Source organism: Leopardus geoffroyi, chromosome A2, assembly GCF_018350155.1.
Source record: "Leopardus geoffroyi isolate Oge1 chromosome A2, O.geoffroyi_Oge1_pat1.0, whole genome shotgun sequence".
Classification (NCBI taxonomy): domain Eukaryota; kingdom Metazoa; phylum Chordata; class Mammalia; order Carnivora; family Felidae; genus Leopardus; species Leopardus geoffroyi.
In genome coordinates, this window is record NC_059331.1 from 58,419,076 (window position 1) to 58,435,726 (window position 16,651).

General features: G+C 47.4%; 1 protein-coding gene across 1 annotated transcript in view; it reads right to left on the reverse strand.

Moving 5' to 3' along the window:
- Positions 1-16,651, reverse strand: part of PODXL2 (podocalyxin like 2) — a 39,915-nt gene that overhangs the window by 12,924 nt on the left and 10,340 nt on the right. Inside the window, exons 3-4 of the mRNA XM_045494031.1 lie at positions 3,740-4,536; positions 2,973-3,047 (exon numbers count right to left, since the gene is read on the reverse strand). Coding sequence (XP_045349987.1) covers positions 2,973-3,047; positions 3,740-4,536 — 872 coding nt within the window. The remainder of the gene's footprint in view (positions 1-2,972; positions 3,048-3,739; positions 4,537-16,651) is intronic.

Genomic DNA, 16,651 nt, shown 5'->3' on the forward strand with positions numbered 1-16,651 from the left:
AAACGTAAAATGGTTCAGTCACTATGGAAGACAGTACCAAGGTTTCTTAAGAAATCAAAAATAGAGTCACCATATGATCCAGCAATTCCATTTCTGGGTAATATATATATATATATATATATATATATATATATATATATGCCCCAAATCATTGAAAACAGGGTCTCAAAGAGATATTTGTATACTCGTGTTCACAGCGGCATTATTCACAGTAGCCAAGATGGGGGAGCTACCCAAATATCCACTGGCGGATGAATGGATAAACCAAAACGTGGTCTATACATACCATGGAATGTTATTCAGACTCAGAAAGGAAGGAAATTCTGACACAGGCTACAACATGAATGGACCTTGAGAACATTCTGCTGAGAGAAACAAGCCAGTCACAGAAGGACAAGTATTGTATGATTCCACTTATAAGACACACTTAGTCAATTTCTTAGAGACAGAAAGTAGGGTGGTGGTTGCTGGGGGTCTGGGAGAGTGGTTAACGGGGACAGAGTTTAGTTTTGCGAGATGAAACACTCTGGAGATCTGTTTCACAACAGTGGTAACGTACTTAACACCGCGGTACCCTAAAAATGGTTAAGATGATAAATTTTACGTTAGATTTTTTTTTTTACCACAATAAAAATATCCATCACTGGGGTGCCTGGGTGGCTCAGTCGGTGAAGCATTCAACTCTTGGCTTCGGCTCAGGTCGTGATCTCACAGTTCGTGAGTTTGAGCCCTGCGTAGGGCTCCATGCTGACAGGTTGGAGCCTGCTTGGGAATCTCTCTCTCTCTCTCTCTCTCTCTCTCTAAATAAACAGACTTAAAAAAATAAAATAAAATCTTAGAAAAAAACACATCATAAAAAATACAAATGGCTAATTAGGTGGAGATCAAATATTAAATGAGAAAGACTAACAAGGCAAAAACAGGGAAAGCAGAATGAAAGCATTTTTATAGGGGAGTCTAGGTGGCTCAGTCGGTGAAGCATTCGACTCTTGGTTTTGGCTCAAGTCATGACCTTGTAGCTTCATGAGTTCGAGCCCTGCATCAGTTTCTGCGCAGACAGAGCAGAGTCTGCTTGGGATTCTCTCTCTCTCTGCCCCTTCCCCACTTGTGCTGTCTCGGTCTCTCTCAAAATAAATAAATAAAACTTTAAAAATATTGAGAAAAAAAAGGAAGCATTTTTATATATGTATGTGTTGTTTGGAAAGAGGAGAGACATTATCTTTAGACTTTATTATTCAAATATGCACACACAAAATTTAATGGCCTCAAGTACTCATACTGTGGTCTCTAAGTACCGTATTTCAATAAAACGAATGAGGGCTTAGAGAAATGTTGATTTCATGTCTAGGGAGGGAAAGCACGAGATGAGCCTGGCACATTGTATTATACCAGAAAACCAGGAAACTATCAAACACTAACAGGTTGGTCAAAAAGAAGCCACCTCAAAGAGGCTCTCAATGGCCAGGGACGGGCATCAGTAAGAATCATCACTGCAACAGCTCAAAACACATCAACAGTGTTAAAAATCCACTTGTTCATTACTTATAACGGAAAAAAGAAAACCTCATGGATCACTCTTGAATTAATAAACACACGCGTCGCATATACTTTACCTTCTCCCCTAAATCCACTAAATGATAGTAAAGGTCAAAAACCACAATGACAAGGGGCGCCTGGGTGGCTCAGTTGGTTAAATGTCTGACTTCGGCTCAGGTCATGATCTCACAGTCCGTGAGTTCGAGCCCCGCGTCAGGCTCTGTGCTGACAGCTAAGAGCCTGAGGCCTGCTTCCGACTCTGTGTCTCCCTCTCTCTCTCTGTTCCTTCCCTGCTCACGCTCTGTCTCTCTCTCTCTCTCTCGAAAATAAATAAACATTAAAAAGAAAAAAACAACCCACAAAGACAAGAACAAAACAAAACTGAAAAGGAGACAAGAGCGTAAGCGTCTGGCCCCGGAGGCCTACGGAGGAGCTACATTCTCCTGGTCTAGCAGGCCCCAAAGAGCTGAATCCTAAGCCAAAATGGGACAAGCTGAGAAGCAGTCACACTTCTACTGTCAAACTCCCAACTAAAACGTTCTCAAATAGGCAGTGCTGGTTACCTTTGGAAGAGGGGATGAACGTGATTCTAAAAATAGGAAAACTGTTTGAAAGTCTGTTTAAGAAGTGGCTGGATCCCTAATTCCTCTCCCCAACACTGCACAGCTGACAAATGTCCCTGGCAGAAGACTGGGAATTGATTCTTCAAAGAGGGTTAAAACAGAGGCTCTCTGACCCAGAGGTCACAGGGCACAACTGAGGGAGGGGGCTCACAATGCAAAGCAGGGGGGGTAAATGAATTTATCCATGTACATGTGTTCTGACACCGAGACACCACCCCTCTCCCCACCCTGGCTCTCAGAACACTGGCAACCAGCCCTTTATGCTCCCAGTAGGACCGATGTCCCTTTTTCAAAGAATCTAATTGCCCAAAGAGGAAGGACCTAAAAATGTTGACATTAGAAATCATCTAATAAAATGGCCCAGCCAGTCCACCCTCCTGAGAAACCACAGTTAACAAACCCCAATCCTAAGCTCAAAGCTTCCAACCGGCTTTTTGATGGCCCTCCTTAAATAGCTCTCAACAAACCTACCAGGCATCTGAGGAGCAAATGCACGTGAGAAAACCAAGGCCAACAGTAACAAATAAGGAAAGCAACTTTTTTAAAAACAGTTCCAATATCCTCCAGGAGATATGGCATTGCACATGTGAACAAAACAACCCCCTGAAATTAAAAACGGAGTAGGGCGAGAATAAAAGAGCCTCTAGAAACTTAAAAATATACAGGCGCTCCTCTTTTAGACATGGGTGGGTGCTGGTTCACCCCCTGGGTTAGGCTGGCCCCCGTGACTGACGGGCTAAGCCCCCCTCCCATCCCCCGTGCGCCCGCCAGCCTCCATCCTTCTTTGCGGCCCCCGCCTAGCTCGGCACTCACACAGTCTATGTTCTCTGTCATGTTCAGAATGATGTAGTTTTTCCCGGCCAGATTGCTCCAGTCTTTGCAGATCACCTGCGCAAGGAAACAGAAAGAAGGGTGACGGTTACAAAGGCACGAGGAAAGGCATCCAGAGAAACTCTTTGAGATGCTGGAAGGTGAAGGCCAGGTACAGGTTTGCGGCAGCTTGGAGGGAGCTGACAGCCTCTGCAAGGTGCCGTGCCCAGGCACCGGCCCAAGACTCACAAGCCCACATGTGTCCAGGGACCCCACCGAGGATGTCTTCAGCGAGAGGAGGGGCCTGACAGCACAGGGCTTGCCAGAGCCACAGACTCTCGATGGCAACCCCGTAGGGGTTTAGTGTTCTGTCGACCCAACAGGAAACAGGCCTGCAGGCCTGATGCACGGCCTGACACAGTAGGACTCCCTCCCCTTCCGCCTAGTGGAGGGAGCCGGCCTGGGTGTGTGGGCTGGGGCCGGGTGAGGTGAGGAGAGCAGGGGTGGGTGCGGAGAGGGGGTGGAGGGCACAGTTCAGGCAGTGGGAAAGGCCAGCGGTAGCACTGAACAAGGCCAGGCCGAGGGAGCTGAGCTCTCCCAAGGCTTTTTACCTTTGCATGGAAGTGTGGGTGCACATCCCAAAAGTCCCACCAGAGAGGGGCCGCCCACCTCAGCCTGGCACACCCTCCCATCCCCCCTGTGCACCTGGGGATGACCAGGCTCCTCAGAGAAAGGTGCAGCTGCGTGGCCCTCGAGTGCCCTCACTTTACCTGAGTAGAATCCCAGGGTATTCTGGACTGGGCTTCGGTGGCCTGTCCTTCCTGGGGCTGCTGGCTGAGGTCTTCTTGCCCCAAGGTGGCAGAGGCAGGTGTCAGTTCCGCGTCTCGGGGGGCCAGCGGGAGAGAGGCGGAGGCTCCAGGGTAAAGGGGGTCTTCAGCTGGGGTCTCGGCCCCACTGGGAGCTTCTGTCTGAGGGAACGAGGCCAAGGACGGCACCTCCGCTTGCTTGCCAGCCAACCCCGCTGCTCCCACGGTGGCCTCCTCGCTTGCCTCCTGAGGAGCCTCAAACTCCACCCCACGCCCCGTGGCCGGCAGCGTCGTGCCCCCCGTCTCCTGGCTGACGAAGTCCTGCCCCCCCAGGGTCACTGTGCTCGGGGTGACTGCGGATGGTGACAGGCTGGGCTCCATGCTGCTGCCCACCTCCACACCCGAGGAGGCCTGTTCCCCAGATTCTTCGTGCCTGTGCTTGGCAATCCCTGGCACCCGGCTGCCGCTGGTGGGAGAAAAGCCATGGCCCTGAGTTTGGGCTTCTTCTTGGGATCCGTTCACAGGCAGCAGCTCCTCCTCTTCTTCCTCTTCCTCTTCCTTCTCTACCTCCTCCTTCTCCCTTTCCTCCTCCTCCTCCTCCTCGTCCTCCTCGTCCTCCTCCTCTTCTCCAGGAGCCATATGCCAGGGTGGCTCCACCAGGTTCATCTTGGGCAAGGGTGAGGGTGGGCTCGGCACCTCCTGGCCCTGGCTGGTATCTTCTATGGGACCCGCCTTCTCCGTCAAGTCTGGAAAGACGTAGTCTATGGACAGAGATAGAAACTTCATTCGCTAGTTTCATCATCCATCACTGAGGTGTTCAGTGTTCGCTGAGCAGATGATAGAAAGGAACCATGAGACCCACAGCGGGACAGTGGGGAATTGGACTACCAGTCATATTGGAAAGGAGTGGGAAACAAGGCTGGATGGTGGGGGTTCGGGGGGGCAGACTGTGGAGGAGACAAGGGCCAAGCTGGTCCCTGTTTCCTTTATGATGATACAAATGACACAAATCTGACACTAAAATTCTATGAATACAAGAATGTGAACAGTAGAAAGATAGCTTGTATGATCGCACCCCTTGGAGATAGCTCTCGTTAACAGTCCACGACAAGAAGTTAACATCTTCTCTATCATTCTTATAATGGGTTTGTTTCCTTGTCTGCAGATTTCACCAAGAAGACTCAGACAACCCATTAGAAAAGGTTCCCTCCCCCATCAAAATAAATAAACTTTAATTTTTTTTTTTAATTTTTTTTAAAAAGGGGCACTTGGGTGGCCCAGTCAGTTAAGCATATAACTTTTGGTTCTGGCTCAGGTCATGATCTTGTGGTTCATGAGTTAGAGCCCTGCATGGAGCTCTGTGCTGGAAACAGAGAGACTGCTTGGGATTCTCTCTCTCCCTCTCTCTGCCCCTCCCTCCCTCTCTCTTAAATTAAATTAAATTAAATTAAATCTTTGTTAAAGAAAAAAAGTTTCCCTTTAAATCTCTTTACTAATGGGTTGTTATGGGGGTCCTCTTGGTAAAACCATTGAATGACGTCTGAGAACCCTCTGATCACAGGAAAAGATGAAATGCAGAGATCATGGCCATTGTTCCTAAACTGTGCTCTTTTGCTGAGATGTAGGCCTTGGCTGGGAAATAAAAAAGATGCCAGGAGAGCTCAAGAGAGTCCAGCGGCTGAGCCCAGAGCCTCCCAGAACTGACAGGGTCGCTGTTGGCAGTGACAGTGGGCCTTTTTACCCTCGCTGCTATTCCTGGGAATCACATCTTGAAGTGCAGAACTTAGGAGGCTTCCTGGATGGCAGGACTTGTTCTGGCTTTTCAGTGAAGCCTAGGCCCCTTCAGGGTAATGACATATAAAAATCATGAGCCAGTTCTGTTAAAAATTCCTTTAAAACACTGAAAGGTATTTCTAGGTAGCAGCTTTTATTGGCTGCCATTTTGTTACAAATAAAAAATATCTAAGACCGTTTTAAAATACTCTTTAGACATGAGAGAGGTGGTAATAGTTTAAAGTGGCGAACTGGGCCTCCTCCTCCAAAATGTCTATCAAATCAGAGAATGGCTTTTCAACTGTCAGATTAAATTTTGAAAGATTTAGATACATTTCTGGGAACATGGAAAGCAGATGAGACCAACGAACAGATAACCCCTCAGCCAAGACAAACAACAGGGAAAGATAGTGGTGGAGGGAGGGTCTCTTCCCAACGGAATTAAGGAGACAAAACAACTATGGGAGCAGCAAGGACACACAACAAAGAAAATTCATGGAATTGAAGATAATTTTAAATTCCAGTTAGAACCTCAGAGAGACCCAAAGATATTGCATCCCCAAAATGAGAACAAATAATAAAATCAAGTAATCTCTAAAAAACAAAAAATTTGTAGAAACTGAAATTAAATTCTTGAAATGTAAAAATTCAATAGAGTAGTTGGAAGAAAATGTCAAGAAAAAGTCTCCAAAGCAAAAGTAAAAGGACAAGAAAGAAAAGTTAAAAGATACAGATGACCAGTGCAGGAGGTATAATATCTAATACAATTTCCAAACAGACAAGAACCTTAAAATAGAGAGCATAAAGAGTCAAACAAAGAAGAAATTTCCCAGACCTGGCAGCAGGAGTCTTCACATTGAAAGTATATATAATTGAGGTGAATGATAAGAGACTCACACCTAGCTTTATTCTCATGACATTTCAGAATTCTAAGGAACAAGACAAGATTCTAAAAGCTCTCAGAAGAAGAACACATAAAGTAACAATAAAGAGATTATCAAATTATCATCAAGCTTCTAATTCATAACGCTAGACTGCAGGAAGGAAATTGAAAATGCATCCCAAATTCTGAGGGAAGTTTATTTTGAACCTGGAATTTTATACCCAACTAAACTATCAATGAAGTGTGATCACAACATACAGACATTTTCATATATGCAAAGACTTAAAGGTTTGAGAATCCACGGATTCTGAGAGAAGTATTTTAGGAAGTTCTCCATGAAGTCTAAGGAAGACTGGGAATCAAAAAACATAAGAGGAAGTCATGAAAATAAATCTCTGAAGGGAAACTGTGCAGCAGGCCTAGAGAACAAGCATTCACATAAGAACATGGAATCACAGGGTTCTGAAAATTACTACAAAAGGAAAATCGACTCCCTATAAGAAAAATTATGATTTTTAGCTGAATGATCTTAGTGATATTTGAAAGCCCACTGTGATATTTAAATAAGTAATTAGAGGGGTGCCCAGGTGGCTCAGTCAGTTAAGTGTCCACTTGGGCTCAGGTCATGATTTCACAGTTCATGGGTTTGAGCCCCACACTGGGCTCTGTGCTGACAGCTCAGAGCCTGGAGCCTGCTTTAGATTTATGTCTCCCTCTCTCTCTGCCCCTCCCCCTGCCTGCACTCTCTCTCTCCTTCAAAAATAAACATTAGAAAAAATTTTTACTGAACAATTAGAATATTCTACCCACCCCACTTTTGTTAAGTATACTCTTTTTGAGCCAAAGAGACTGGTAACTGGATATCTTCCACTCCTCACAGTCTGCAGGGAAACTTACCTATTCCCCACACAAAACAGTCAGTCATGGCACTTAGGGGGGAGGTGTGCTCATGGAACAGAGACCACAGAACACTGAGGAGCAAGACACCAGCCTCTAATACTGAACAGTCTAGTATCACCTTTATAAATATGAACAAACGATCAAGATTCACAGGACATTAGAGGAAAGCCAGGCTCATGACGAAGCATGAAGGAGAGAAAGAAAAGCAACCCATCTCTGAGAGAAGAGTTAATCCAGAAAACAAAAGAGAACTTATAAAAATGTCATATTAACACCTCTAGAGAGACTCAAGAAGAAATTATGCCCATAAAACAAGTATATAAAAGAATAAAAATATTTTAGTTCAATGTAAGTAAGCATTTTGTAATATCTGTTTAAAATCGAAATGCAATGCATAAAAACCTATTGAAATGGCCTAGATGGTCACCTGACAGGAAAATGATATAGTAGCATGTCAGATGGCTTCTGGGGAAATGGACATATAAAATCCCTTACATCATGAAATTTTATGGTCAGGAGACTGCTCTGACAGCAATGTGTAAGAATTTGATGAAAGAGGGGATGAATGAAAGCAGAGAAAAGAGTTGGGGAGCTTGCTGCACGTTCCAGGAGAGATGAACACAGGTAATGACATTGAGACTGACGAGAGAACAGATTCAAGAGCTGCCCCAAGGCAGACTTGATAACCTGTGTGTACTGGCTGACTAACAGGAAGAAGGGGGCACTCTGGCTGACTGTGGGGGCAGCCGTGCCCTCAGCAGAAATGGCGAAGTCTAGAGGCCAAGTGCCCTGGAAACCCTCAAGAAGCACTTGAAATAGTCAGTAGGCTCAGGAAAGCCTAGAATATGCTGGGGATGCGGTGGATGGTGGTGCACTCCAGCAGAATCCCCCTGAGCTGGGGGAGTTCCCAAGAGGGCAAGCTGACCAAAACGATCCCTCTACTCATTTGATGTGGACTTTCCAAAAGTCGAGCTCTCTATTCCTCCAAAGGCAGCCTGGCTCCCAACAGAATTCCCTCAACTAAACTGGACAATAACAGCCGTCATGCTGTGGGTGATGGGGCCTGGAAGCCAGAAGAGTCAGCCACCAACTGATTTGTCTGAGCAATGGCCAGTCCCTGGGCTTCTCTGGGCTTCGGTTTTTCATGGGACGAACGGATACTGGCATATCTGATTTCTAAGGTTCTTCCTGGCGCTGATATTCAACGCTTTGGAGATAGTTTTGATAAATGTGTCTCATACACCAGTGACATTAAAAACAACTCCTCTGCCGTCCCAAATAAGAATAATACAGGATTTACGAGACCACGAACTCTGATTGCCAAGCAAGGAGGTTTTCTTCACCCGTGTTCCCAGCACCTAACACAGTGCCTGGCCCAGTGCAGAAAAGAGAGCAATGTGTGTTTGCTGAACTCTTGACTAGCACCTTCTGCCTCCTGAACCCAGGACCTGTCCATTTAGGGAGAGAGAAGCGCCTCTGAAGGTGTGGACTACTCCTTCACTAGCTCCTCCCCGGCTCCCTCCGTGGGATTACTCCCACACAGCCAGCCCTTGACTCATCATCTCCACACTTCTTTCTCAGTGAGTTACTGATTCCAAAGACTTTCTCTATGGCCTCCATGCCAAAGACTCCCAAATCTACATCTTCCACCAAGCCTTTGCTCTCTCCAGCCCTCTCATCTCTGGTGACTTGACAAATCACTAAATAATGCACCCTGGTGCTTGGACTCAGCAGGCTTTTTTTCTACTTTTTTTTTTTTTTTTTTTGTTACCACTTCTCCCCTTCCAAAATTATTCCTTCTTCTTTTGCTGTGCGATCTCAGTTCCCGCTGCTTATCAGCAGTGTGGCTTTGGACATGCACTTGACCTCCATGTGTCTCCTCTTCCTTATCTATAAAACAACAGTAGTACCTGACACACAGGGCTGTGGTCAGGATGCACTGAGATAAAGCCTGGGCACAGCCCACACTGCACAGCGAATACCTGAGTCACTTCGGCTATTCCTCTACCTCCTCCCCGTTATTATCATTAAATTTACATACTATAAGATCATAATAGGAAAAGTGGCACCATTTTGGAAGTCTGCTCCACAAGACGAGGAGTAAGAGAAGCGCCTGAGTGATAAATTAGTCAAGGAGAATCCTGGGAAGAGGGCAGGGCAGGAAAGGATTGACGGTTTCCTGACAAATCTAGATAGGATCTCAGTATCAGAAATGTCTCTTACACAGAAACAAGAATTTAAGGGGAGACCCTGTGGGGACACAAATTATGAACCAAAGAAGGTGTGGAGGGAAGTGGAATGGGAGCAGGTGTGGGACCGACCCCGGTGGGATGGAAACGAGGATGCCAGGAAGAGTGGGCAGGGGGACTGGATCCAAATATGAACATAGAATAACAAGTAAGGGGTGCCTGGGGGGCTCAGTTGGTTAAGCATCTGACTCTGGACTTTGGCTCAGGTCACGATCTCACAGTTGTTGGGATCGAGCCCCTGACTGTGCAGGACCTGCTTGAGAGAATCTCTCTCTGCCCCTCCCGCACTATCGCATGCGTGACCACTTTCTCTCTCAAAAAAAATCAAGTTTAAAAAAAAAAAAGTAAAGAAACCATCCTTTGTCCAAGAGTAGCACCAAGAGTCACTGAGAAAGAGAACAGCACTTGTATGACATTCCTGTCAAAAATGCAGAACCTGAATGTAATCATGGGGAAACACTAGACAAAACTGAGAGGTATTCTACAAAATAACTAGCCTATCTCATTCAAAAATGTTAAGGTCATGAAAGATAAATAAAGTCTGGAGAACTTTCCAGAATAAAAGTAACGAGGCATGACAAGAAATGCAGTACATGATCTTGGACTGGATACTGAACTGTAAAATATAATTTTGTTTTCTTCTGCTACAATGGACACTGGGCAGGGGGTGGGGAATGGAAAGTCTAAAGTTTGTAATTATATAACAGTATTGTATCCATGCCAATTTTCTGATGGTCATTGTACCGTGATTTTGTAAGAGAATGTCTCCATTCTTGAGAAATATGCACTGAGGGGCACCTGGGTGGCTCAGTCGGTTGAGCATCCAGCTCTTAATTTCGGCTCAGGTCGTGATCTCACAGTTTGTGGGTTCAAGCCCCACATCAGGCTTCATGCTGACACAGCAGACCCTGCTTGGAATTCTCTCTCTTTCCCTCTCTCTGCCCCTCCCCCACTCTCTCTCTCAAAATAAATTTAAAAAACTTTAAAATGTTAAAAAATATACATACACTGAAAGGGCACCTGGGTGGCTCATTTGGTTAAGTGTCCGACTCTTGGTTTCAGCTCAGGTCATGATCCCAGGGTTATGGGATCGAGCTCCATGTCAGACTCTGTGCTGAGTGTGGAACCTGCTTGAGGTTTTCTCTCTCTCTCTCCCTCTGCCCCTCCCCCATTAGCTCTTCCCCACCCCTGCCTAAAATAAATAAGCAAAATTTAAAAAAAAAAGAAATATACACTGAAGTATGTAAAGTCAGCAAAGGGGCATCATGTCTACAACTTACTATCAAATGGTTTAGAAAAAAACTGCATGTCTGTAAGTATACGTGTATATGTTGGGTAAGATGTTAACAACGGGGGAATCTGAGTGAAGGGTATACGGAAATTATTCTTGCAAGTCTTCTGTAAATTTGGATTATTTTTTTAAAATACGGAGTTAGAGAGAAATCCCTTTAACTACTGGCTAGTGAACATGCTGGAGCCACCAGAAGGGGAATGAAACAAGGTAAGGGACAGGGCAGGCCAACCTGGACCAGGAGCTTCTGAAGGCTCCAGGAGCAAGGAACAAAGTGCCGTAAGAGGGGAACAGCCTTGGCGGACGGGGCAGAACGTGCTTCTCCCACTCAGGTGTCCAAGGAGAGGCTTCCCGGGCCTGGCGACACTGGCCTGGGAGAGGGAGCAGGAGCAGTAGTCTTGGAGAAGGGAAAAGGGAGTAGACTGGCAATGGAGGAAGAGCAGAAAAGCAGGGAGGTGGGGCAGGAAAAGGAGAGCGATGGAGGAGGGAGCTGCGCCACACCACAGCGGGTGAGACACGATGGGCCAGGCAAGGCAGGTGGCTGCTCCGGGCACCCCTCCACCCCCTGCCCCAGGTCTCCCAGTGCAGTGACAGGTGGTGTGTCCCAAGTCCTGTCCACTGCTGTCACCAAGAGCTGTGACTCCACACGGGGAGAGCCTCTCCTGCTTAGTGCCCAAGGCTTGGCTGCCCATCCCATTTACTTCAGCACAGGGAGGCAGGACAGGAGGGTCCCATGAATGCTGAAAGCCTGTCTGGGACAAAAGCATACCCACAGAGCACTCCCCACACTCCCCATACGGGGACCCGAGTGTGAACAAACACAGATGCCCAGAAGACATGTTCAAGACGGCACGAGAGCCAGGCAAAGCCTGTCCCTATCCCCTGGAGGGTAGAGACAGCTGGGACACTGAAGAGATGCCAAAGGTCCCCCACAGCTCAGACCCTCCAGAGGGGGCCTGACCTCAAAGCATGGAAGGTCAAGGAGTGGCTCTGCTGCAAGGGCACTCAGGAGACAGGTAGCTCAGTCCCTTCACTGTCTGTGAGATAGCAGAGGACCCCCTGGGACCTCAGCCAACCCTCCCCCCCACCCCAGCCTCAGGAATCTCCCTCCCAGAACACGGGGTGCCAGGTCTGTGAAGCTGCAGTACCCCCTGGTGGCTTCCACTGGGAACTACATCTTCCCTGGAGCCGAGGGAAATCAGGCCTTCAAAAGACAGACTCGGGGTATTTCACACGACACAGGGGCCCTGCAAGATCAGAGAGTCCACAGCCTGCCTTTCACAGATGAGGAAAGAAAAGCTTACGGGGGGGTGGGGGGGTGGGGGGGGGTGGGGAGGACACTTGCTCTCAGTTGTGAAGCTACACTTATCACAGTTGTAAAGGTGTAAAACTCAGGCTCGTGGGCGGCCTGCTCAGTTAGGACGACACCCAGACTTGGCTTCAGACGCAGCGAGGAACCAACTACCGGCAGCGGCATCACCTCTCCCCGGGGCATCCACACTGGGGGCCAAGGCCCATCTCTTTAAGGCTGGGCTTGAATCAGCAGACTAGTTGGCAGGGCGAGCTCAAGGCACAGCTTCAGAGTTCTGCAGCCACAGGGGCCAGGAGGCTGGCTGACCGGCCTCCAGGCTAGCCCGCCATCCCTCTGGGAAGTTGACGCTGAGGTGAAATGACAGAAAGCCTTCAAATCACCTCACCCAGAAGGCAGGCTCTTCTCCCTAAGGCATTCTCTTAAAACCCTGGTGCGGTCTTACATTCCACACACCCAGCTGGCTGCAAGTGTATCTGCAGTGGGGTGTTCCTGCTATGGGACGCGAAGGAACTAGCGTTCTAGCACAAGAAGGGACCCGGGGAGTCATCTTGAGCAGATGACGACTAAGTCTAGGTAACATGGGCTGTCACCGTCTTCAAGAATATGTCTCTTCAAGAATAAGAATATGTCTCCTTAGGCATTTTTTTTTCAGTTAAAAAAATTTTTTTAGCTTTTTAAAATTTATTTTTGAGAGAGCAAGCGAGCATGAGCGGGGAGGGGCAGAAAGAGGGGGGGACACAGAACCCAGGCTCCAGGCTCTGAGCTGTCAGGTCAGAGCCCGACAAGGGGCTCAAACCCACGAACTGCGAGATCATGACCTGAGCTAAAGTCCGACGCCACCAAGATGACCACCCAGGTGCCTCAAGAGGCAATTCTATCTTGGCGGCTTTTTTTCCTCCCCAAATTCCTTAAACCCACCTTCAATGGTCCCTTTACAACTCAAGCTCATTTCTGTTTTATCTAAGTGAGGAAATTGTGGGAAGCCTCTCCCTCGGGATAAAAACCTACGTATTTTCTCAGCTGTTCCAATTCAGCCTTCTTTGCCTGGGGCCAAACAACTGGGATTATTCCTCATTCTCCACCCCTCCCCTTGTCATTCTGCTCTTGTGGCAAGTCTGGATTCCCCACACATTTTAAGAGTGGTCACAAAATCAGCAGAGTAGGTACACAATAAATATTTGCTGAGTGAATTATGCAAAAGTGAACAAGATTCACGGGCTAGAAGCTGGCTGATGCTTGACTCACGCAGAAGGGTCTGAGCCGAACACAGCCCTCACGCTACACTCTCCCCACTGGACGTGATCTGGTGGCTAGCAGGAGGCCACTCCGATGAAACTCCGGGCCCTGGACAGCCTGGATTCTCCAGGCTTTTGCTTTTCCTTTCCATCTCACTCTGGGGCTGGCTGTTTGTTCCCTAAACAGATCAAGTTGCATCTTTTCCCCTCATATATTTCATCACTTTTGTGAGTCTCTTTCCCCAGTTTATCAAGGTCACACTGGACTTCATTTCTGCCTTCTGGGGTAGCCATAATCTCATGCTTGACCCTCGGCATCAGCTGAAATATTATGAGCTGACTTCCCTGTCTGGGACGTGAAATTTAAACAGGCACCAAGCCAGTGGCCTTGAAAGATCACTTTAAATGTCCCTTTCAGTTAATGTCAAATCACTGAAAATTGCCCCGTGAGTGCAACACTCAAGCCAGTTATTCGAGTGAGTGTTAATACAAAAACACTCACAAAATTCACAATAGACTTGTATAAAACAGAGGCACAAGGGAAGAAGCTTTCAGCATAATTACAAATGACTTTTTAATGGTCAACCTCAGGAGTCATCAAAGACATGTAAATTCAACAAAATGATACATTTTTCAGACTGCCAACTGGACAATCTGCGGATATATTTAAAGGTGATCGCCAGGATTGGATGAGTGCAGGAAACAGGCACTCAGTCTGCCGCTGATGGGACCACAATGGCGGGGCGGGGGGGGGGGGGGGCATGGGATTATGAATGAAGAGCTTTAAAACCAAACACTCTGACCCTGTAATTTCACTCCTAGCAGTGCACCCTACGGAAACAATGAGGATGCTCACGGTGATGCGGTTCCAAGGATTCCCATCATGGCACAGAGAGGGTAACAACAGACTGGAAACCGTCCAGTGCTCAGGCAGCAGGGCATTAACTGAGCCTGGCCCTCCTCAGGATGCTATTCCAGCCTTACAACTGGGGGTGGAGGGCCCTGTCAGCGGGCGTGGAAAGATGCTGCCAAGTGAAACACCGAGACCTGGGCACTGTCATTCCATTTTTCATAAAAGCACATTCTATGTATTTCCCGTATGGGAAAACCGTCCAGAAAGACATGTGCCAAGAAGTCAACATTCGCCAATTCTGGGTGATGGGATCCTGAGTGGTTTTCACTTTCTTCTTTTCTACATTTTCTAATTTTCATACCAGGATGTTTGTTACTAGTGTAAAACAAAACTAAAGGGCTTTTTTTTTTTTTTTTTCTTTTAGCATCTAGGTGAAAGGGACTCTGTCAGTGGGCCTTCTTAGCAACACGCCTGATGTGTGTGCAGTGACCCAGAAGGTCAGATCACTCAAGAGCAGGTACAATCTCAATGTATGGAAGCTATTTCCAGGTCCCAGCAGACAGTGGTTTTGATGATCTGGTTTCTATGAAATTCATTACAGGCAACAGTAATTAAAGTGGTCTAATGAATAATTTTAGATGGAGGAATAGCAGCTCTTGAAGTAGAAATCTCAAATTTGAGATTTAGCTCTGCCGCTTATACGTGTGTAATTTAGTGCCCCTTTTAAACCTCTCTAAGCCAGTTTCCTTAGTTATAAACGGTGATACTAACCATGCCTGTTTTTATGGATTTCATCAGGTCGCTCTGAGGTTAAAAAAAATTATGTGAAAACGATTTCTAAAATAATATAAGCATGCTATGAACGTTCCTTATTCGAGAGCAGTGTGGCTTATGCCTACCCATTGCTTGGCAGGTGCTGCTCCGTCCTCTTAGTCCAGGAGCATGGGGCCCTACCCCCTGCCTCCAGGCATGCGCGAGACCCCGTCTGGCCCAGAGAACTCCATCCCCAAGGCCTCAGGATTGGGTCGGAGATGGGCTTATCACCCAGGGCAGACTAAGGAGCTTCCATTCTGAGGCTCTTCTAGAAATGCTGGGGAGGCAGAGTTCTCTGTCTGTTGGGGCTGTTAAGTGAAAGGAGATGACACAGGAGTCGCTGGAGGCTCTCTAAAGCCACCACGCACGGACGTCGTGCCTAAGAAAGAAGCCAGCGAGGGGAATGAAGCATGATGAAGCAAGCCAGGTTCTCCTGTCCCATTTCCACACCTGGATCCCCCCTGCCTGGGCTCTGGGCTTACTGGGCCCATTAACACCTCTTTTTTCACACAGTCCTGTGAGCCTGTCTGAGGTAGATTTCTAGAACTTGCCAACCCCGAAGAGTTATCACTTTTCTTGTAGAACACTAATTAGCTTATTCACCAGGAAAATTAAAATTGCATGCAGAGAACTTTATTAAGGATACTGGAGAACGAAAGAGGTGGAGGGTGACAGGAGAGAGAGCCTTGGGATGAGTGGGTAACCTGGGAAATTATTATCAATCATTGACAATCCTGCCAGAATGAACCCCTCAGGTCTTAAACTGGCTCGATGCTAGCTGGCAGAGTGGAGATCCACACTTCCTCCCTATTTTGCTGAGACCACTCTTTTCACCTGAAATGTCAGAAAATCATAATATTTTAAAGCTGGAGAAGGCTTCCATCAATCCTTCCTCGCTTACAGATGAGAGGCTGAAGCCAAGATGAGACAAGGAACCCGCTCAAGGTCACAGCACACTCATCAGCAGCCGATCAGAAACGCCAGCGGCTGTTTTGGCCTCGGGGCCTCAGGATGGTCGCTGCAGGAGGAGCCTAGCTCGGGCTCTTCTAGGCCCAACAAACTAGCAACGAGACGTAGCACACTGGTGACAATGGAACACACTGTTTCCTCTCTGACACAGGCCACTGGTGCGCTCCCGTGGCAGGCGGCCAGGCACAGGCCCCTCACTGCTCAGGAGCTGCTGATTCCAGACTCAGGCTCTGCCACACACAAGCTGTATGGCCTTGGGCAAAGCGCTTGTCCTCTCTGGGCCTGGGTTTCAGCATCTGTGAAGCAGTGACGACTGCTGCCTGCGGAGCTCACAGGGTGGTTGTGAAGTTCCAATGAGCTAACCAAAGAGAAAATTCTATGAATAAAATGGTGAGAATTTACCAGTGGTAAAATTCAAGACCCTACTTACTGCTGGCCTCGAGTAAAATTGCGAGCTAAGAGGCAACCTCATGGAAAGAGCCAAGGCTATGGAGTCTGAGAGCTCAGGTCTGAATCCTTAGTACCCAGGGCTGTTATCCAAACTCCCGCAGCCTCAGTTTATTCCCTGGGGGGATGGGAGTAACCACATATACTTGTT